Below are 21,764 nucleotides of genomic sequence, written 5' to 3'. Positions count from 1 at the left end.
AAGTGCCAGAAAGCCATTATTTTTAGCTCTCTGGGCAGCAGTCTGTTGCATCTGCTCAGCTGCCTCTGACCAAAGGCAGCCATGGACAACATGGGAATGGCCAGGGTAGTTTCATTTCAGTAGAGTTTTCTACAAAAGCACAGTACAGCTACCCTTGTGTAGCAGTTCATGAATAGTCTGCTGTGAGACTATCAGCAGTCGAAAATAGTCTAGTCTTAGTGGGTGTACTGGTATAGGCCTGTAAAACCAGCTACTTGGAAGGCTGAGGCAGGAAGATCTCAAGTTCAAGGCCATCCTCGGCAGCTTAGCTCTTGGACCCTGTATAAAAATAAAAATAAAAATAAAAGCTGGGTTATGGTGACGCACCTCTTTGTTCCAGCACTCTGGACATAGAAGTAGGTGGATCTCTTGAGTTCCAGGACAGCCAAGACTACACAGGGAAACCCTGTCTTGAGAAGACAAAATATAAAAACAAATAAATAAAAATAGAGCTGGGCGTGGTGGCACACAACTTTGATCTCAGATTTCTGGGAGTTAGAAGTAAGCAAATATCTGAGTTTGAGGCCATCCTGGTCTACATAGCAAGTTCCTGTCTGATGACACAGAACGAGACCCTGTCTATCCCGTCTGTCTATGTCTCTGTCTGTCTGTCTGTCTGTCCGTCCCCCCCACACACACACACACAAGTTGGGTGGTAGTGGCATATGCCTTTAAACTCAGGAAGCAGAGGCAGACCGATCTCCGTTTGAGTTTGAGGACAGTCTGGCCTGCAAGCAAGTCCAGGACAGCCAGGGCTGCCTTGAAAAACAATAACAGGAAGGTAAAATAAAACTGGAGCTGAGAGTATAGCTCAGTTTGATTAAGTATGTACTTAGCTTGCACAAAGCCCTGGGTTTGATTCCAGCACTGAAAACAAGACATATTGGCACAGACTTGTAATCTCAGCACTTGGGAGATAAAAGCAAGAAGACTAGAAGGTCAGTGTCAGTCAGCCTGGGATATGATACCCTGTATCAAACAGTGGGGCTAGCCCGGCAAAGTGGTGCACAGCTTTTATTCCTAGCACTTGAAAGGCAGAGGCAGGTGGATCTCTGAGTTCAAGGCCAGCCTGGTCTACAGACCCAAACAATAAACAGTGGGGCTGAAGAGATGGCTCAGCGGTTAAGAGCACTGGATATTCTTGCCAAGGTCCTGAGTTCAAATCCCAGGAACCACATGGTGGCTCACAACCATCTGTAATGGGATCTGAAACCCTCTTCTGGTGTGTCTGAAGACATTGAGAGAGCACTCACATAATACAATAAATAAGTAAAATCTTTTTAATTAAAAAAAAAAAAGAAAAAGAAGAGTGACTGTTCTCTCCAAGGACCCAGGTTTGATTCTCAGCACTGACATGGCGGCTCGCAACTGGAACTTGGTTTCTCAGGATCTGATGTGCCCTCCTCTGGCACTAGGCACAAAACAGTGCACAGACATGCATGCAAGGCAACATAAAAGTATTGCTTAAAAACTCAACAACAAACACCCGTTTAACTTCACTTTTTATTTTCAAGAATTATTTATTTTATATATGTGAATACATTGTAGTAGCTGTCTTCAGACACATCGGAAGAGGGCATCAGCTCTCATTACAGATGGTTGTGAGCCACCATGTGGCTGTTGGGATTTGAACTCAGGACCTCTGGAAGAACAGTCAGTGCTGTTAACCTCTAAGCCATCTCTCTAGCCCATTACTTCACTTTCTTATAGGAGCAGAAAACTCACCTTCACTGGTTATGAATTTGTCTCCTGAAGGTGACAAACTCCTTTGCATGGTTGTCTGACTCTGTAAGCAGGCCCTGCTGCTCCTGCTTTCTCAAAGCTGCTTTTCTCTGACCCATCCTATCTCTGTGACGGACGTCCAGCTTGAGGCTTCATGAGTGCTCAGGCACACAGCTGCAGCCCAGCCCTGTTTGCTGGAGCAGTGAGTGGGCAGTGAAGCTGTAAGTTCTGTCAGCATCCAAGCGTGGCTGTGCCCGAGTCCTGCTTCTAAGAACACAGCTGAGGAATACACTGGAGGCATACCATCAGGTGACACCCAGGGAGGAACTGCCCAGCATGGAGGTGTGCACCTGTAACCCCAGTGCTTGAGTCAGGAGAATTTCTAGTTTAAGACCATCCTGGGCCACAATCCAAGACTCTCTCAAAACCTAAACAACCCTTAGACATCTTAGCTTGGATTGGATCTGTAGCTGCTAGGGGACTGCTCGGTTAGGTGGATGTCCTCTTAGAATGTGTCATGCTTATAAGTTTGATTTTTCTCCTGGCCTATCTTTTACCAGAGAATGTGCTTTTGAAAAAAAATTTTTTTCTTTTTTTTCTTTTGGAGCTAAGGACCGAACCCAGGGCCTTGCGCTTGCTAGGCAAGTGCTCTACCACTGAGCTAAATCCCCAACCCCGAAAATTTTTCTTTCTTAACCCCAAACCCATCCTCGCTTTCCTAGCTCAGCATCATGGGTAAAGCAGTGGCTCATCAAAATAGGCACTGAGTGATGACAGACGTAGTCACAGGCTCTTTTGTTGTGTTGGTTTGTTTTGTGGATTTGGGGGAAGGGGTCGGATTGTATGAAACGGAGTCCCAGACTATCCTTGAACTCAAGATTCAGCTGCCTCTCAAAGTGTTGGGATTACAAGTGTACAGTACCTTGCCTGGCTGGCATACTCTTTTTTTTCTTAATTTGCTGTGTGTGGGTGTTTTGCCTGCATGTCTGTGTAGCGCTTGTGTGCCTGATGCCCACAGAGGCCAGAAGGGGGCATTGGCCCTCTGGAACTAGAGTGATGTGGTTGTAAGGTGCTGGGAATTGAACCTGGGTCTTCTGGAAGAGCAGCTGATGATCTTATCCCCTGAGCCATCTTTCCTAACATATCTTTTGGTCCTGCATTCAGATCCTTGGGAGAGCCTGGGACAAATACTGAAATTACTTTTTATTTGTTTAGATAGTGCCATGCCCCCTAGTGGAACAGCGTGGCAATTGTAACTTGCCCCAGAGACTGGATAGATTCAGTCACCGCCCAGTCGCTAATGCTCACTGAGTGTTAGGCTCTCCATTACATTAGATGTACTGTTTGCTTGGTTTGCTTTGTTGAATTTGAGCATAATTATATTGCCCGAGATGGTCTCAAGTGTTCCTTCTTCCCTACCCTCCCAAGTAAGGTGACTACAGGCTCGTGCCTCTGCAGCCTGTGGGTATGTGCACAGGCACATGCATGCTGCTATAGAATCTGGGAAGTTCAAGGATAATTTTCAGGAGTCGAGCTCCCAGAATCTAAATTAGGTTTTCAGGCTTGCACACAGTCAGAGCTTTACCTGCACTGTCTCTATATTCAGTAAGGGAGGTTCTTGCCTCCTTCTTTTCTTTTTTTCTTTTTTTTTAAATTTGTGTGTCTGTGTGTGTGCGTGTGTCTGTGTCTGTGTGCGTGTGTCTGTGTGTGTCTGTGTGTGTGCGTGTGTCTGTGTGTGTGTGTGTCTGTGTGTGTGTGTGTGTGTGTGTGTGCGTGTGTCCGTGTGTGTGCTTTTTTTGCTTTAATTTTCAAAGACATGTCGTCACTCTGAGCTGCTAGAGCGCAGAGTACAGTGAGTCACTGTATCTCACTCCTTGCTTTCTTCCACACACAAGGCTTGTATATGTCACATGACTATCCATTGCTGGGCCAGAACTCACTCTGGTCAGACTACCAAACTTCCTACCCGTAGATTCCAAGTTTCCATCACTTCTCAAAAGAGACCTCTGGAGGAAGCTGGATTCCAGAGCCCCACCCCACCCCCAGCTCCCTGACTAGACAACAGTGCTTTCTGTCACCCCCAGCGCTCCAGTGTAAGGTCAGGGGTCCTACCTGCATTTGCTGCTTCCTTGATCAGTTTCTTTGTTCTGACTGGGCAGACGCTGCTAAACCTGCTTTTCCTGAAATAACTAAACAGTTGTGACTCATGTTCTTACCACAGTTTTCCTGTTTGAGCCTCTTAATATTAGTAATTTTGTAACATTAAAGCAGGTTTCATTTCTGTTGACAAGTGAGGAATCCATTGAGTCTCCACTTGTTACATGATGGAGTCAAAGTTAACTTTGACTTTAGATACAAACTTTTATTCTAGCTGCAGATTCTCAGTTCTCTACACTGCCCTGTGTTCATATTAAACCCATACTAGCTATTTAAATATGCTTTTTCTTTTTCAGACAAAACTGAAAGATCTATTGTCTGTGTCTAGAGGAATTTGTTAGGAAAGCAAGGTGCCAATGAGCCCGTGGGGCAGAGTTGCCGTAAGAGTCCATAACAAATAGCCCAGCGTGATGGCACACACCTAAACCCTAATGCTCTTCTAAAACAGGAAAGTCATGGATAAGCCTGTGCAGAGCTCCATAGAGACCCTGTCTCCAAAATCCAAACGGGAAACTGGAATCTATGGCAAGAGTCAGACGTTCAAGACGAGCCTGGTCTGCGTTGTGGGTCCCTGTTTCAAAATATCAGAGTCTGATTATGGGGGCATAGGCAGTACAGGCAGAAGCATCAGGATTTCAAAGTCAGCATGAGGTTCAGGAGACCCAGAAAAAGAGGGAAAAAAGAAAAATAGGTGTTAGTTGGGGGCTTCCCCCTGCCCCAAGGGCCAAGCTAAATCTAGTATGGGGAGTGAATGGTGGTGTATCCCGGAGTAAGAGGGCACCTTTGTTCAGTGTGCCACCCCCGGGACTCCCCTCAGCAGATGCCCCCACACCAGTCCCCCCCCCCCATTACACACACACACACACATACACACACACACACACACTTTGACTCTTCTTCTAATTCAGCTGCTCTTCTCTTCTCACTGTCAGCATCAGTAGAAGCATTCTTCAACCTGTCGTCTTGCCACAGGAGGAAAAAAATCTGAGAATTGATACTCACTTTAAACTTAGAACTTTTATTCAACAAGCCACTTCCTGAACCTGGTCTCACTTGGGTTTCAAGTAGAGATAGCCACTCAACATGGAGAGGGATTTAGACAGAGAAGAATTCAGAACTGATTTAGTTCCTGTGTGAACTAAATAAAACCCAGCACTTTCAGTTTCTGTTGCTCAGCTGAGTCCTACACTTCCTTACACTTAGCCCTGCACTAAGCCCTCATCAGATGTGCAGTGTTTCTTCCAGGTCAGGCACCGTGCTAGTCTCAGCAACACTGCAACTGCTGTAGTAGCCTGATGGGTACCCAGGCCAAGACAGACTGTTTTCTTTGTCTTGAGTTTTTAAGGCTGGATCTCACTCTAGCCCAGGCTAGCCTAGAACTCAAGGCCGTTTTTCTGTTTCTGCCTCCCAACTGGTATTACAGATATGAAATACTCACAACCCAGCCAGTTAGAACCTGGGACTCACTGCCTGTCTGTCTGTCTGTCAACCCTCCCCTTTCTTTCTTCCCTTCCTCCCTCCTTCCCTCCCTCCCTTCCTGTTAGGGTTTTTCTTTTGTTTGTTTTCTTTTTTTAAGACAGAGTTTTTCTGTGTAGCACTGGCTGTCCTGGAACTAGCTCTGTAGACCAGGCTGGCCTTGAACTCAGGGAATCTCTTGCCTCTGCTCCTGAGGGCCCCCTCCCTTTTTTTTTTAAAGATTTCTTTATTTACTGTATATGAATACACTGTCACTGTCACTGTCTTCAGACACACCAGAAGAGGGCTTTTTTTTTTTTTTTTTTAATTAAGTTGCAAAGCAACAGAAAAGAATCTCAGGACTAGTTAGTTAGCATGAGGTAAAGTTAGAGGTTGTTAAGGTAGGTTTTAAGAGCTGAGAGGATGGCTCATTTGCACCAGGAGGCCTAGATCTGGCTCCCCAGGACCCAGGGAAACCTGGGCTCAGCCAGGCAGAGACAAGGATCTAGGAGGCTTACTGGCTAGCTAGTCTTTTGGAGTCAGTGTCAGTGAGCTCCAGACCCTGTTGGATCTGTGGGGGAAGGGATGAATTTGATCAAAGTAATTATACAAAATTCTCAATGTTATTTTCAGTGATTTTTTTCTTTTACAACGAGGGAAAATAAAGTAGAGGCGTGATTATTGAAGGTGGCTGGTGTCATTTGGCCTCCAGGAAAGCATACATGAAACACACATGCACACACGCACACACGCACTCCCACAAATACACATGGACATACATGCATGCACACACTCAAACACACATGCACACAGGTTCCAGCTGATTCATTCATTTAAAGTGTCATGGCTGAGTGGCACATGCCTTTATTCCAAGCAGTGGATCTCTGCATTTGAGGCCAACCTGGTCTACAGGTTGAGTTTAGACTACACATAGCTTTTTGTAGTTGAGGGTGACTTTGAATTTCTGATTCTTTTTGCTCCTGTCTTCCATGCTCTGGGATCCCAGTCAATGCATTTTGGAGGATCCAAACCAGAACCTTATTAACCAAGCATAGCCCTAGACCCATGAAGACTTTATATTAGATGTAAGTGTGAATGTTAAGAGGAGAGAGACATACATGAAACAGAAACACAGAGGGTGGGTTTGTCGAGAGTTGGATCCGGTGGGGAATTGAGCACAGTGGCTTCCACCTAGAATTCTAACAGGAGGAGCTCTACAATTTCAAGGACAGCCCTGCCACCCGATGAGGTCTTGTCTCCAAAAATTAAGGGGGTAGGGCACTGGTAACATGGCTGTGTAGGTAAGGTGCTTGCCACACAAGCTTAGCTACCTGGGCTCAACCCCCAGAACCCACATAGAGATGGAAGGAGAGAACCAGTTGCACAGAATTGAGCTCTGACAGCCATACCACTCACATACAGTTAGACACACCAGATAAACAGTAATAGGCAATTAAAGGGAAATGGAGAAACTCTGTGTTAGCTGTTGGGATTTTTGTTTGTTTTTTTTCAGACAGGGTCTCGATTTAGTCCTGGAACTCTCTGTGCAGACCATGCTGGCCTAGAACTCGGTCTGCCTGCCTCCTCTGTAAGGTTTGATGAGGTAGAATAGAGTGATAGAAAATGTGACTAAAAATGGGGAGGGAAAGAGGCTGTTTACCCAGAAGCTTGTTCTATCTTTCCTGACTCCACTCAGACCGCCTAGTGAGGCACCGTACATTTTCCTAAAGACGGGTTTTTATTCTCTCAGATGCAAAAAGTACTCAAAAACTACCTTACATCTTTATTTACACAAAGACATTCTTACAAAACAAAAGAAAACGAGCTTACATATATTCATGGAGCTAGAGAGATGGCTCAGCAGTTAAGAGCACTGACTGTTCTTCCAGAGGTCCTGGGTTCAAATCCCCGCACAAAGGTGGTGGCCCACAGTAGTCCATATTCCAGCTCAGGGAATTCAGTGCCCTCTTCTGGCCTCCAGAGGCCCTTACAGACAGGGTGGCAAAACACTCATACATTAAACACATTTTTACCTTTTTTTTTTTTTAAAACTAATCCCTGTGTAGTCCTGGCTGACAACTTTCTTTGTAGACCAGGCTGGCCTCAAACTCAAAGTAATCCACCTGCCTCTGCTCCCTGAGTGATGGGATTAAAAGCATGCACCACTACTGGTCAAAATGATATTTAAAAAAAATTTTTTTACATTTATAAATAAAAACAAAACTCTTCAACCTTTGAACCTTGTAGTGAATTACACATTGTAAATAATGTGACTTAGGACGGTGTGTCTGTGCCCATTCTAAGTGTGCCTGGGAGAGCTTGCCTCTGAAAAGCCCGTTCTTAGGCTCAGCTGCTTCCTATCTTTCCTGGGTGCCTTTCCCCCTCTGCAACCCTTATTCTTAAAATCTATTGTGATTTTTTAAATTAACCTGATAACTCTGCGTCACACTCACATGTCCTGAAATTCTCTTCTGTGGTGAAATCAGGAGTCCCAGGTTTGCCTGAGTAGAGATCTGTAAAAAAGAGAGGGAATTCTCCAGGCCTCTGTCAGTGATGTCGCAGAGCCCTGCCTCTTTCCCTGCTGCTGCTAACATTAGCAATAGTAGCCAAATATATGATTGGGTGGCTTTTCAAGTTGTGCTGTTCAGAGGGTTTCTGGGAACTTTCTCTTCTAACGGAGTTGGTGGTTGATATCAAGATAAATTAGACAGCGTTTTCGGCTGATAAGACGAAGACGCAGCTGGGTACATCCTCAGCTCGGTCTGCCTTTTGAGCATGCGACCACATACTTGTTTCTCCTAGACTTGAACTTTGTCTTTCCTGCTTCAGAGAACAGCAATTTCCCCCCAGTTCTTCTGACGTGCTCCCCCTAAGTCTGCTTCTGCTCCAGTTGATGCCCAGTGACATGACTCTGAATGGAGTCTCCTTTGGGCCAAGGCCAAGCAGAGCTACCAGCTGGGCCCTCAACAGACGAGCCCTTGGTCTTTCCTGGCTTCTTTCTGCCAAGGGAGGAAGCAGGGAGGGAGTCAGCCAGCTGAGCCCAGGCTCTGTGCCAAGCCGTTTTCCTCTGCTTTGGGCAGTGTGCACTTATCATTCAGCAAGTGTTCATTAAGTCCTTCTTGTGTGTGCTCAGGGTAGACCCCTTCTCTGAGAGAGGAAAACTGCAGCGACCCCTTGTAGGAGGGAGCCTGGCATCCTTAAAGAGCTCTTGTTGTGGAAAATTTTTCTTTTGGATTGGAAACCCAGCATCCGCTGGGGTCCCCTGATGGGAGGCGCCCCGGAGATGAGAACAAGGAGACTTAACATTAATGCCGCACATTGAGTGGGTATTCCTGTAGTCTCCAAAGGAACGCACATCTTTCCTTCTCCTTTTGGGAAAGTGACAGTTGCCATGGACCAAATACAGATTGTGTTTGGCACCTAGGACTTAGAGATGGTCTGAATCTTCTCAGTCCCTCCCTGTTGTCCTCCACACAGGCAAATAAATAAAGCCTTTTGATCTTCCACCAGTTAAGCCCTCAGTAAACTGTAAACAGAAGTGAACTTGTGAGCGGGACTTTGGCAGCTTCCTCCTCCTTTGCTGAGAGAGCATCTTGTTCTCTGTGCCAGATGGGCCTGTCCACCCCGGCCATGGCACCCCAGCTGCCTCACTCGCCACTGCAGACTGAAGTGTGGGGATAAGAATGTCCCCCTTTACCAGTGTCATGAATGAATGACCGAGGAGGACACTGACAGGAGCTCTGCTTAAAGCTTTTAACCCCGCACCGTCCCAGCGGGTAGGAACTTGGAGCCTCGTGCTGAAGAACTCTTGGTGGTGTCCGTGAGAACTGGCTGCACTCTAGATTTCCAAGCTTGAAAGACTTGGAAAGTTAGGTTTCCACCCTGATCCGTACAGACCTCTCAAACAGGCTCCCAGTGGGCCTGCCTCCTGCAGTAGTAATGAGGGTCACTGAGGTAGCCTGTCCCACAGTCCCAGGCCTGGCCTAGTGTGCGTACCCAGTGTCAGCTATGCTTGTGATTGTGGGGACGGTGGCTTTCTTTATCTAGAGTAAAAGCTATAGATGACAGCCTCTTCCTCCCCATGGCTTCAGCAGGGGATTCTAGAAAGGCTGGTTGGCTTGGCACTGATGAGCTCCCCTCCTCTCTGCTCTCCTTCCCTCTCTCTCTCTTTCTCTCTTTCTCTCTCTAGGGGACACTACACAGAAAATGAGAACTGCTCACTATCCCACCCCAGCCGAATTGGACGCGTATGCTAAGAAGGTCGCAAACAACCCACTGACTATAAAAATCTTCCCCAACAGTGTGAAGGTTCCCCAGCGGAAACACGTTCGTCGTACTGTGAACGGCCTCGACACATCAGCCCAGCGCTACAGCCCCTACCCGACTCAGGCTGCCACCAAGGCAGGCCTGCTTGCCATTGTCAAAGTGCCAGCCAAAAGCATACTCAAGGACTTTGACGGCACCCGAGCTCGGGTACTCCCTGAGGCCATCATGAACCCCCCAGTGGCACCCTATGCTACTGTGGCACCCAGCACTTTAGCCCACCCACAGGCCCAGGCTCTGGCCCGCCAGCAGGCCCTGCAGCATGCACAGACCCTGGCCCATGCCCCTCCCCAGACACTGCAACACCCTCAGGGTATACCACCACCACAGGCACTGTCTCACCCTCAGAGCCTCCAGCAGCCTCAGGGCCTGGGCCACCCTCAGCCGATGGCCCAAACCCAGGGCTTAGTCCACCCTCAGGCCCTGACTCACCAGGGTCTCCAGCACCCCCCTAATCCTTTGCTGCATGGAGGCCGGAAGATGCCAGACTCAGATGCACCCCCGAATGTGACCGTGTCTACCTCAACTATCCCCCTTTCAATGGCGGCCACCCTGCAGCACAGCCAGCCCCCGGACCTGAGCAGCATCGTGCACCAGATCAACCAGTTTTGCCAGACGAGGGCAGGCATCAGCACTACCTCAGTGTGTGAGGGCCAGATCGCCAATCCCAGCCCTATTAGTCGCAGTCTGCTCATCAATGCAAGCACCCGGGTGTCGACCCACAGCGTCCCCACACCAATGCCTTCATGTGTGGTCAATCCCATGGAGCACACCCATGCGGCCACAGCCGCTCTGCCTGCTGCAGGTCCTGTCAACCTGCCCACAGGCATCTCTCGAGCCCCCACTGGCTACCCTAGTGACCTCAAGCCAGTTACCTGGAACCAGCACCAGCTGGCCCACCTACAACAGATGTGCAGTGAGGCCGGAGGGACACCGGCCCCTGGCCTGACAGGCAAACATACAGCAGGACGTGAGTTGGCAGGGCCTGGTTTTGTGGGCAAGGCCCCTGCCTACCCGCAGGAACTCTGCCTGGCACAGTCCTTCCATCTGAAGCCACCCCTGGAGAAGCCAACCCCATCCCCACCAGTCAACGGCCTACCAGCCCCACTGGCCTACCCCAATGGTCACTACTTCCAACCCCTGTGGAACAACATTCTACCAACTCCCAATAGCGACAGCTCGGGGTCTCAGGACCTCGCCATGCCGTTCCATGGTGGGCAGCCCACAGGTGCACCCCTCGACTGTGGGGCAGCTCCTGGGGCCCACTACCGAGCAGGGACTGGGGGTGGTCCAGTGGCAAGCCAGAACAGCCTGATGCAGACGGTGGATTACCTGAGTGGGGATTTCCAGCAGGCCTGCTTCCGAGAACAGAGCCTAGCCATGCTGAGCAAGGCCCACCGAGCTCCTGGTGCCCGAGCCCCAGAGCCCACAGATAGTCGAAGTCTTCATATTCAGCACCCAGGGTACAGATAGGGAGCCATGACGCTCTCCTCAGGCAACATCACACATTGCCCTTCTAGGTTTAGTCTTACTTTTAAGTAACTGGATAGTTTCAAAGCTTCACTGCTCCAGTGTGATCATCCTGAGATGTCTAAGGAAGGGAACTTGGCCAGGTCGATTTGGGGGCAGAAGAAGGTCCTTTATCTTTCCCTCAAGCAACTCTTGGTTTTCTATTAGAACCTAACCCTGTCTTCTCAGCATCTGCCTGTCAGGCAGTCTCCACCCTGACCACTTCTGACCCTTGCCATCTTTTGCAGAACTTCTATGTCTTTTGGGACCGAGTTATGACTGAGGGGAGTGGCCTAGGCCCTTAAGTTAGGCTTCTTGGTCTGGGACTAAGAAACCAGACTCTCTAAGTGCTCTGGAAGCTAATTCCTTATTCCCCCAAAGATGTCAAATCAAAATAAACACAATCCCCCCATCTCCCAGCTGCTCCCACACCTCAAGGCTTGGTGTTTCATCTCTGTTGCTCCCAAGCCACTGCACTCGTCCTTGCCAAAGCCTTGCGACTCAGAGAAAACCATTGCGTTGGCATCTTGGTTCTCGACTGCTTCCAGAGAAATGCAGTGGCCATCTGGCACTCCAGGGCCCCCTGTCACCGTTGCCTCTCTCCAAACTCAACTACTGTCCTCATCCCTGCCTCCCCTCCCTCTTTAAGAAAAACAAAACAAAAACTACCTTACTTGAAGAATTAGTTATAGGTAAAGGATGATCACATTAGAGTTTGGAATTAAAAACACCAAAAAAGTTTGAAAAAAAGTTTAAAAATGCATTTGGTTCTCTACACTGGCTAAGAATTGTTGGTCCACACTGTAAGTTTTAATGCCATGTTTCTGTATGAATGAGTGGGTTTGAGGAGCATTGTGTGTGAGTGCCCCACAGTACAGTCACCCTCAGAGTTTTGCAGCCCTTCAGTTTAATGAAGAACAAAAGGAAAACACAAAGCCTTAAGCCCTTTCAATTCCTCCTCCACCAAATGTGCGTGGTTCTGACCGCTGCAGAGGGGCTGCCATTGGGAATGGCCCCTCTTGCCCCTCACCCATTCAAGAGCACCTTCCACCTGTTCCAGGACCGATGTGTCTCATTCCCAAGTGACAGTTAGTGTCTAGAAATCCAACACTTCTCTGTAACGTTAGACCGTTTTGTTGTAAATTTTTGCACCTGTCTTCTGTTGCACAGTTGGGCTTTGAAAGTAATAGTAATAAGCCCTCGCCTTTCCTCGTCTTTGGGGAATATGAGCTGATAACTGAAGGTTTGGGGTTTATTCTCACTGTTCCTTAGCCAGAAATTCTGTAGTGATCTGAAGCAATGTGACTGAAGACCAGTTTTTAAATTATGTGTTGGCACGTTGCCTTATATTTAAAAGAAGGAAAAAAAAGGAAAAATGCCTGAGTGTGTTATGCCAAATGATAGCAACATGAAGTCCTAATTTATTGTTTCCTTGCTGTCCGAACACTGGTATTACTGTCCGTCCCCAAGCCCCTCAACTTCCGGTGCAATGCCTCCTCCAAGGTGTTGGCCACCTCACCCAGGGCCCCTCCACTAGCCACTTATTTAAAGAGTTCCACTTTCTCCTTTGACCTCCAACCTGACCTTGTAACCCCAAATTCTCCCTGATAAGGGGCTGCCACTGTAGGAAACAGGACCAAACACCAACTTGGGGGCTTTCACACCTCACCCCATCTAGTCTGCATGGAAAGTGTACTGTGACTCCCTTGCCCTACAAATGACTGCCCCCAACTTTGGTGTAAGATGTTTTCTGTTCTGATTGCCCCCACCCCAGCCAATCCCCAACCAGCAATAAGGGTCCAAACCAGGGCCTCATCTCTACATTCCTTGCCTCCAAAATTCCATGCCACCCCAAAGGAAAGCCTGGACTCCCCAACTCTCCACATACTGCAGCACCTGGTCTCCATCTCTTCACCTCACCTGTGGTGGTTTATGGGCATGGTGGATTTTTTTTTAAGATTATTATAAAGCAGTAAAACAAAAAACCATCTTTTTTGACCTTGTCCTATTCGTTTAATGTGAATGAATGCTTGAGGTGTTTAGGGGATCTTTTTGGACAATTTGTGTAATGTTTCACTTAGTAAAAGGGAGAATCTTTGGTGGTGGCAATATCCTGTTCACCCCTCAAACACTCCCCAATTTATTTCCCAGGCTGGGATTGGTTATAGGGTTATGTGCAGTTCAGTCAAGCCCTAGTTAGGGCCCAGCTGGAAATTGGCATTAAGTCCTCCAACAAATATAAGCTTCCTTCCCACCTGTAGCAGGGGAATGACTTCTGACAGAGGTAGTAACAGGTGCTGCCTCACCCCCCTCAGGATAGTGTACACTGTTCCTAAGTGGGATGTTAGGATTCTTTGATGGGAATGGGGGGGGGGGAGTGGTGGTGGAGGGGATCAGGGAAAGCCAGATGTTCAGCTAGTCAGGTGGATACTTGGGGTTCAAAGCCCCCTTCCTTCACTTGTCCATGCCCCTTTCAAAGTGCTCTGCTACCTCCCCTTATGTCTAAGCAAGCACTCTGCACATGTAGCCATCAGTGTCCTCGAGGTCAGGGAGATGAGCCCAGCTGTCTGCAGCACCACTGGACAGAGCCGAGTACTCCGTCCACTCCATGCTCTGGTGTGCCCTGAACTCTATAGTGCTGACTAGAGCTGGAATGAGGAACAAGCCCAGACCACTGGGCCAACAGAGTTTTAATTGCAAGGTGTTACACTCAGCCAAGACAGGCCAGCTTCAATCCAAGCTGTCCAGTATCAGAAATCCGTAAGAGATCGACCCATTCCCTGGCAGCAGCATATCTGCAAAAGGCTTTCTACGCTCCTTTCCAGGGTGTGTCTACCATATTGCTTTGTATGGTGGGGAATCATTTTGGCTTTCTCAGCTAAGGTCCCATGGTGATGGATGGATAGTGAGAATACCAGGGCACTGTGAGCTAAGCAGCTCACCTAGTGACCCCTTTCCCTAAAGACTCTTCACTTGCCTCCACACAGCACACCTTCCTTTCCACTCTCCTTCCTTCCCAGTGCTGGGCCATAAGAGAAAGACACTGGACATTAATTAGCTCCTGTCATGATTACTTTCCAAGACCAGTAGTTGAACAGAATTCATTTTACCATTAATAAGTGTAGTTAACCCCACAATTTAAGAAACTTGCCAAAAGCAAGCCCACATTTATTGCCAAAATTAGTGGGAACTATATGCCTATTGGTGAAGAATTCAGGGTTTGAGCATGTAGTCAAATCTGGCATGCACCAGGTAGGGGGGAAACCCAAAGAAATCCAGGTCCTGCCCCAAACTAACTGAAGGAGTCAATTTGTTTCTATTCTTAGTTGACTGGTGAAACGTATGCAGTCAGAGGCAACCACTCAGCACTGCACAAAAAGCAAATGAAATCACAAGTGAGAAAATCTTAAGTGCTTTGTACATCTTAAAGGCCCCTTTTCCTCCTGGAGTACAGACTAACAGTCAGTCAGTCCTTAATCTCTCAGGCACATGCAGCCTCATTAACTCTTACTTCACTTGACTCATGGCCACAAACCCTCGGGCTGTAAAGATGGCCTTGGAGTGAAACAGTGGATATGTTAATGCACACCTGTAACCCCAGGCTGCTGGATCAGCAAAGGAAGATCATTGGAGCTCACAGGCCATCTAGTCTTGTGGAATCAGCGAACTCCAGGATTTTTTGATCTGTCTCAAAAAAGGTGGGAGTGTAACTGGGGAAGGCACCTGATATCGATCTTTGGCCTACACACATATATGCACATGGTAATTCCTGACAGAAAGAGACCTGCCCAAGCAGAGCACTTGTCTTTGGTGAGGTACGGATTGGAGATGCCAGCTTAAATGCTTCTTTCCTGCACCTATCTATTGAACCACCAGAGGGCAGGTGATGCTACCACAAAGTTTCCTGCAATTCCCACATCGTCCACCAGAGAGGTACAGCTGCAAGCAGCGTTCAACCCCTCCCCTCCTGTTGGGCCCAGCCTCCCAGAGCCCTACCTACTTGGAGGAGACAAGCTGGAATCAAGTTAATAAATACAATTCAGGATTTATTAAAAATCAGAGTTCCCCTGCTGTGCCCTCCTAGCACTAGAGAAATAAATAACCAGAGAGGGCGCCACTGGGTGAATGGAAAGAGAAGGTAATCTCAAGGCAGATTCTTATACCTACCCCTCCCGTTGCCAATACCTCCCACCCCCACTATGGCTCTTGGGATATAGCACCTGAGCAGGCACCTCAGTCCAGGTAGAACGTGGCTGGCACCAAGGCATGTCCGCCCTGCCCAGGAGGGGAGACAGGCCCTGGGATCACATTTCCAGCCCTTGATAACCCCGAGACCTGCTCCCCCCAGGGGCCAGGGCTGAAGCACCAATTGGAGGCACCTGAGGGGTAGGGGTGGTGGTGGTGGTGGTGGTGGTGGTAGGGAGAATGGGCTAACAACCTAGGCAAAAGAAGCTGAAAGGAGGTCCGGCCCCCAATCCAGTTCCAGCCAGTGCCTGAGATCCTGTCCCACCTCCCTTCCCACTTGAAGCCAAAAGGCTCTACTCTCAGCTGAGGATCTTCCGGGGCAGTTCGACAGAGGCACGGATGAAAACTGCATCATCCCGCACGTAATTTCGTTTTCGGATGTCCTGGTGGGAAATGAATTTGGGGTAGCCAAAGCCCAGAGAACTCTCATCCAGGGAACCTCGCCAAGTGCCAGGCTTCTGGAAGTTCTTCCAGTTTGGATCAGGGTGGAAGGTCTCCGTGACATGCTGTGGCTTAGCCAAACCTGGGTCACTCTGATCCAGCAGGGAGAAGGTGACCCGTCGTGCAAAAGGCCACTCGAGGAGATTGTCAAAGGCGCCTGGCAGCACACGGATGTAGATGGAGAGATGTGTACCCTCCCCACTGCCATTGCCGTTAAGGAACGCAGACACCTGCAGCTTGTAACCGTACTTATGTGTATAGAAGGCTGGGCTGAAGCACTCCAGGTTAGGCTTGGCCTTGGCCTCCTGTAGGCGACGCCCATAGCTGCCGATCTTCCAGATGAGCACTCCATCACTGCCCACAGATAGCTCCTCCAGCTCTCTGCGCAGCTCCTGCAGCTCTTGCCGCTGCCGGCTCACCAGGGCGCACATCATAGCCAGATGTGGCTTTACACTTTCCTCCACATGACGTCCCATTGCCAGCTTAGGGCACTGTTGGCAAAACCCAAGGCCATGGGAGAAGGAAAAAGTTACCAAAAGAGGAAGATCCGAGGGAGAGGAGAAGCAGGTAGGGGAAGCAGGCGCCCAGTTCCACAGGAACAGGACGGTGGCAGAGCGTGCTGGGAATAAGCAGGAGTTGATTAGCAGGGCCCATCAGGCCTCAACTGTGCCAGCAAACTGATGCTCTGTCTAGGACCTCAAGGGCTAAAGGGACTGAGAAAGAAGGGCATCTCACCCTGTGCTTGCAGCCAGACTCTTTGAAAGGGCAGAGCACGAAGGCAGTGCTGCAGCTATCCTTCAGATGGGTGGGCAGGTCCTCCCGGGCCACAGTGCCCACTCCACACTGGTTGGGGCAGGGAACAGGCAGGCGTGGGCACTGGTACTGGTGGCTCTAGGACAAGAGACAGAAGCAGAGTCGTCAGTATCCTGACTACCTGGTACCCAGTCGCATCGCCTACAGGTCAGCAAGGGCCTCACCTGGATGGTGTCATAAACAAACTCCTTGGTACAGTAGGCACAGGGCTGGGTGCGCTTGGGGCACTCAGAAGTGGCGTGCTGGGCCAACAGTCGCCTCATCATGCGGGCACCACACTTGTTCTCACAGTACACACTCTCTTGGGGGCACACACCCTCGTGACTCTGAAATCAGCACAGGGGGATAAGTTAGGGGATGGGATGCCTGGGTGCCCGGTTGCCTCACCCTCCCTCCACTGTCAGCCGGGGTCCATCTACCTCGTAGGCCTCCCCACTGAAGTCACAGCCACAGAATTCACACTTGAGGCGGCGCTTAGGGCAGTCGTGCTGCAGGTGGGCGGGCAGGTCGCGCCGGCTCAGCTTGGCCGGGCAGCGATTCGGGCAGGGGACTACATTGAAGCTGCAAGTGTTCAAGTGGCCCTGGAGGGACAGACGACAATCAGTACCTGCCAATAAGGGTTAGTCCTCGCTGCCCACCTGAGCCTCACCTGTAGGTGACGAAGTGGCCCGCTCCAGCGGCAGCCCTCCTCACTGTGGATGCAGCGTATAGCCAAGCCTAACACCTGCACCTCCAGCTCCGGGTCCGGGTAGATCTGTGGGCAGAGAAAGGTGCAGCCAGGACCCATCAGAGCCTGCTATAGTTGCTGACCACTCCAACTCTCAACTGAGCTGGCTGTGCCTATCAGCCGGTAATAACTTTTTTAAACATGTTATTTATTTATTGTGAGTACATTGTTACTCTCTTCACACACACCAGAAGAGGGCATCAGTTCCCATTACAGATGGCTGTGAGTCACCATGTGGTTGCTGGGAATTGAACTCAGGACCTCTGGAAGAGCAGTTGGTGCTCTCTCCAGCCCCAGTAATAGCTTCTTGAGCAAAGGCCTCTTAGACTACGTCTCTGTGCCCTAGGATGAAGGACATAATAAACTATCTAGTCTGACTTGGAACCTAGAGCCCCCCCCCCAACATGGCTGCATAGGAACATGCTCCCTTCAAGGAAGCAGGCCATCAGCCAGCTCAGTCGCAAGGTAACCCCCCTTTTGCTTCCTTCCTCTTACTGGAGGGGTCCTGGCCCCTAGCCATAGGAAAAAGAGGGAGCAGTTTTTATGGGCACAGAGCAGCTCTGTGCACCCCTACAGGCTGGGCATTGTGCCTGCCCCCACCCCCACCCCCAGGGCAAACACAGCCTTCGTTTGCAAACTGGCCTGGTGGGAAAGAACAGGCTACCTTTGTGGGGGCACAAGATCATGAGGCTTGGGTTGACACTGGCCCTGTGCCTACTGGCTGGCAAGAGCTCCAGTCCCCGACAAGGGCATCAGCCCATATACTATGTACCTGGGCTTCCAATCTAGCAGTATGGACTCACCTTGGCATAGTCCAGAGGAAGCTGGTCTTCAGGGCATTTGAAGACTCCTTCACTGAAAGGGAAGAAGGCAGGGTCAAGGCTCCTCAAGCCCTGGGCCTCACCCCCTCAGCTAGGGTAGCTTCCCTCCCTTGCCTGCCATTGCTGAGACAAAGGGACAAGCAAAAGTCAGAAGGGACCCACTTTTCGAGGATACCAGACAAGTGGTATTCTAGGTCCAGTGCAGACAGAGCTGCCTTGGGCAACACTTTCCCAACAGGTGGCAGCTGGCATCCCCTCCCCCTAGAACAGCAGCTGGACTTGAAAGAAACAGGCAGCCTGCCACCCGCTTCCCCCAGAATGGTTTTCATTGGCTATTCTGAAAGCTGATGGGAGGGTATACAGGCATGGGCTTGGGTTAAGTGCCAGAGCTACCCAGCCTCCATGACCGTGCCAGGTCATCTTGAGGCCACTTCACGCTATCCCTTCTCCTCTTTGAGGGTGTGTCTCCTAAAGAAGTAGAAAGGAATAGGAAGGCCCCTGGCCCTGTGTCCCTTCCCACCTATTCCTCACACTCCCACCCAGCCCTCACCACTTGCCTCTGAGAAGGGTTAGGATGTCCCTATTCAGAAGATAGAGGGGGCAGGGAACAAAAATCCAATTAGAAGCTTCCTAGTGAAGCAGCACCTGGGTATGTCTGTCTGTGGTAACTGAGGCTTTAACCACAGGCAAAGCTCCTGAAACTTGGTGACCCTAACACCTGCCAGCTGTTCTGGCCCCCTTCTCCCATCTCCACCCAGACATTAACACCCATAGAGCCTGGTGGCACACTTCTTCCTGCCAGTATGCCCCAAATGACCCAAACAAGACCTGCCACACATGACTGCCACGGCCCAGGCAAGGCAAGAGCTCACCCAGCAAGACTGAAAGCCCCCAGGCACGGCATTCCTGGCAGAACTGAGTCAGGTAGGCGGCAGGCAGACAGGCCTCAAGGCGGAAGCAGAAACTACAGGCCAGCCCTGTTGTAAAAGCACTTTCCAGAGCCTGGGCAGTCCATATCCCAGGTGCCCAGTCCATCCTAGCACCTCCCCTTGGTCCCACATTACCGGCCATGTCCCTGCTGCAAAGAACACGCTAGGCACTAAAGAGGTTTGACTGCACCCATAGGGCAAGCATTGCCCTTAGGGCTCAACCCGAGTATAGCCGGCTGCAGCAGGAGTCAGGAAAGATGGGTGGGCCAAGGGGGGGGTCCACTTGGCTGCTTCTGGAATGTGCTGACCCAGTGATTTTAAAGACAGCAAGGGGACTAAGGCAAGTCCCTAGGCTTCAGGCGGCAGCTAACTCTGCAGCTTGGGGCCCAGCCAAGACAAAAGGTTTGGCCAAGGCTATGGACAGCCTAACTTGTAGGGTAGGGGTGATAGCGGGGGCAGAGCCTGCTCAATCACCTCTTTTCCTCCAGAAGCCACTAAGCACAACTCGATCATGGGGGAGGGGAGAAGGCAGAGGCAGCTCATGGCTGAGCAGTGGAGGCCCAAGCCCAGGGGAGAAGACAGGATGGGGGGAGGGGGCAGTGGGAAAGGAAGAGGGGATTTCCGGGAGGAGGAGGGGCAGAAGCAGCCGAGAGGGGACTGAGGAGGTGAAGGAGGGAACAAGGCCTGACAGACCCCCTCCTGGCTCCTTCCCCAAGGCAGTAAGGGTGGGTCAACTGGAGTAGGGGGCTGGCTCAGCTGGCCTCATCTGGAAACCAGAGGGCCAGGAAGGGAGCTGAGAAGACAATGGGCCCGTGTGTCTGTTGAGGAGTTAAGTGTGTACATTGCAGGGAGGAGGGCCAAAGGGAGGAGGGAGAAGAGAAGGGAGGAGGGGGCACCACAGCAGCTTGAGCAGGAGCATATGTGAGAGCAGGAGCCCGCGGCTGCTAGGAACAAAAAACAAAAGGCCTGCTGAGATTTCCGCCAGCCAAGAGCTTCGGAAGACAGTGGGAACACGAAGCACTGAGGTAGAAGTCCCACATTGCTTTCCCTGCCAGTTCCCCTCGCGGGACCGCGGCGGACCCAGCCTTCCTTGTGCTCTGGAGCACGACCTCCACAGGCGTCGGGGCTCCCCGATTTCCCATCCAACACGCAGCCTTCAGTGGCAGGAGACTCAAGACCGCCCAGGGTGCCCAGAAAATGTGACCGATGCCTGAGGCGGCAAGGCAGGACCTGGATCCTGAGAGGGCACGGGGCATTCATTACCAACCCGGGTCGCTGGTGTACCAGCCATCCATCGTACTCAAGACCCCAAGGGAGGGTTCCCACTTAAGTGGCGGGGAGAGCTGCAGGTCACAGTCCAAACTCTACTGCTTGGCCACACGCAGCCTGGGCTGGATTCCCAGCTAAGACTTGAATCGTGTGACCCTGGGCAAATCGCAGCCTTTTTTTTTTCTTTTTAAATCTCTGTGAAATGGGAGAACAATAGCGGCCGCTCTCTCAACGGCAGAGACAAAAAGAAGAGGTTGGACAGGTGAAAACTCCAGAGGCTTGAGTGCCGCGCGGGAGAGGGAGGCTTTGTCCTTCCCTTCCCTAAAGGATTCAAAGTTCAAGACTGTGGCCGCTTGGGCTCTCAGGTGGGGGGGAAGGGCCGGCCACGGGTCAGGAAGGGCGTCTCTCCCTTCGCCAGCGCGTGGGGAGGCAATTTTTCCTACCTGGAGCTGGGCAGGTAGGACCCGGGATCCTACGCTTGGGTGCGTAAGGTCCTCCCCAGGGCCCTGACGTCACTGCCGCCCCTTGACATCATGGTGGGCGCTCCTGAGGTCACCGGGCGGCCTCGCAGACAAAGGCGCGACGTGTCTCCGGCCTGAGCCGGTCCCCATGCACTGCCCTCACCCCCTGCACCGCCGGCCGAGGCCCACCGCCCCCGGGTCGCACCTGAGGAACTCCTGCAGGCAGGTGTCGCAGAAGCGGTGGCCGCAAGTGGACACCTGCACAGGCTCGCGCATGGGTTTCCCGCACAGTGGGCACAGCAGCCGCCGCTTGGGCTTCTCCAGGAACTTGTAGTCGAAGCCGGGCATGGCGGGCGGGCGCCGGGCACGGGCGAGCGGGGCCGGGCACGCGGCGGCCCCACAGCCCGCGCGCCTCGCTCGGGCCGCGTTTCCCGGCTGCAGGCGGCGCCGACTGGCGGCCGAGACCGGCCCGGGTCCGCAACCCCGCCCGCCGGAAGAGGGGGCGGAGCTGCGTCCCCACGGTCCTAGAGCCCGCCCGCGCACCCCGCCCACTCCACAAGCCCTTAGAATGCCGTCGCACTCCGGACTCTGCCCTGGCTTTGAAAGTTAAATCGGGCTTCTCTTTCCCGCTGGAACTGCGAGCGAGGCTGAGATCCTTCCAGAAGCGGGTCCCCTTGCGTTGTGATGGTGCCTATCAGGTCGCACCACAAAGACTTGACTCTTCAGTGGCCACTTTAAGGTCCCCTGCGCCACGCGCCGCTCTGGGACCCATGGCCCTAGCTTCCAGGTGCTAGGCAGCGAAGCCTGGCAACAGGATCCCAGTAAACCGGGCTGGAGCAAGGAAACTGCACTG

General features: G+C 51.1%; 2 protein-coding genes across 3 annotated transcripts in view; one reads left to right on the top strand and one right to left on the bottom strand.

Moving 5' to 3' along the window:
- Fam222b (family with sequence similarity 222 member B) overlaps window positions 1-13,198 on the top strand; it is a 64,581-nt gene extending 51,383 nt beyond the window's left edge. The window contains exon 3 of the mRNA XM_032911889.1: window positions 9,563-13,198. Coding sequence (XP_032767780.1) covers window positions 9,563-11,169 — 1,607 coding nt within the window. The 3' untranslated portion in view covers window positions 11,170-13,198. The remainder of the gene's footprint in view (window positions 1-9,562) is intronic.
- A 2,022-nt stretch (window positions 13,199-15,220) lies between these two features.
- Window positions 15,221-21,711, bottom strand: Traf4 (TNF receptor associated factor 4). 2 transcript variants are annotated; one of them, XM_032912527.1, is made up of 7 exons: window positions 21,117-21,711; window positions 18,235-18,286; window positions 17,354-17,458; window positions 17,124-17,285; window positions 16,869-17,030; window positions 16,627-16,782; window positions 15,221-16,382 (listed from the first exon to the last, which is right to left on the bottom strand). In XM_032912527.1, exons 1-7 carry the CDS (start codon window positions 21,257-21,259, stop codon window positions 15,750-15,752), a joined length of 1,413 nt encoding a protein of 470 aa, XP_032768418.1. In that variant the 5' UTR covers window positions 21,260-21,711; the 3' UTR covers window positions 15,221-15,749. The 2 variants fall into 2 exon arrangements, with proteins under 2 accessions (XP_032768418.1, XP_032768419.1); XM_032912528.1 differs by lacking the exon at window positions 21,117-21,711 and adding an exon at window positions 19,125-19,404.
- Between the last annotated feature and the right edge of the window lie 53 nt (window positions 21,712-21,764).

Source organism: Rattus rattus, chromosome 9, assembly GCF_011064425.1.
Source record: "Rattus rattus isolate New Zealand chromosome 9, Rrattus_CSIRO_v1, whole genome shotgun sequence".
Classification (NCBI taxonomy): Eukaryota; Metazoa; Chordata; class Mammalia; order Rodentia; family Muridae; genus Rattus; species Rattus rattus.
Note: the sequence above shows the minus strand (reverse complement) of the source record. Positions and strands in the feature narration are given on the sequence as shown.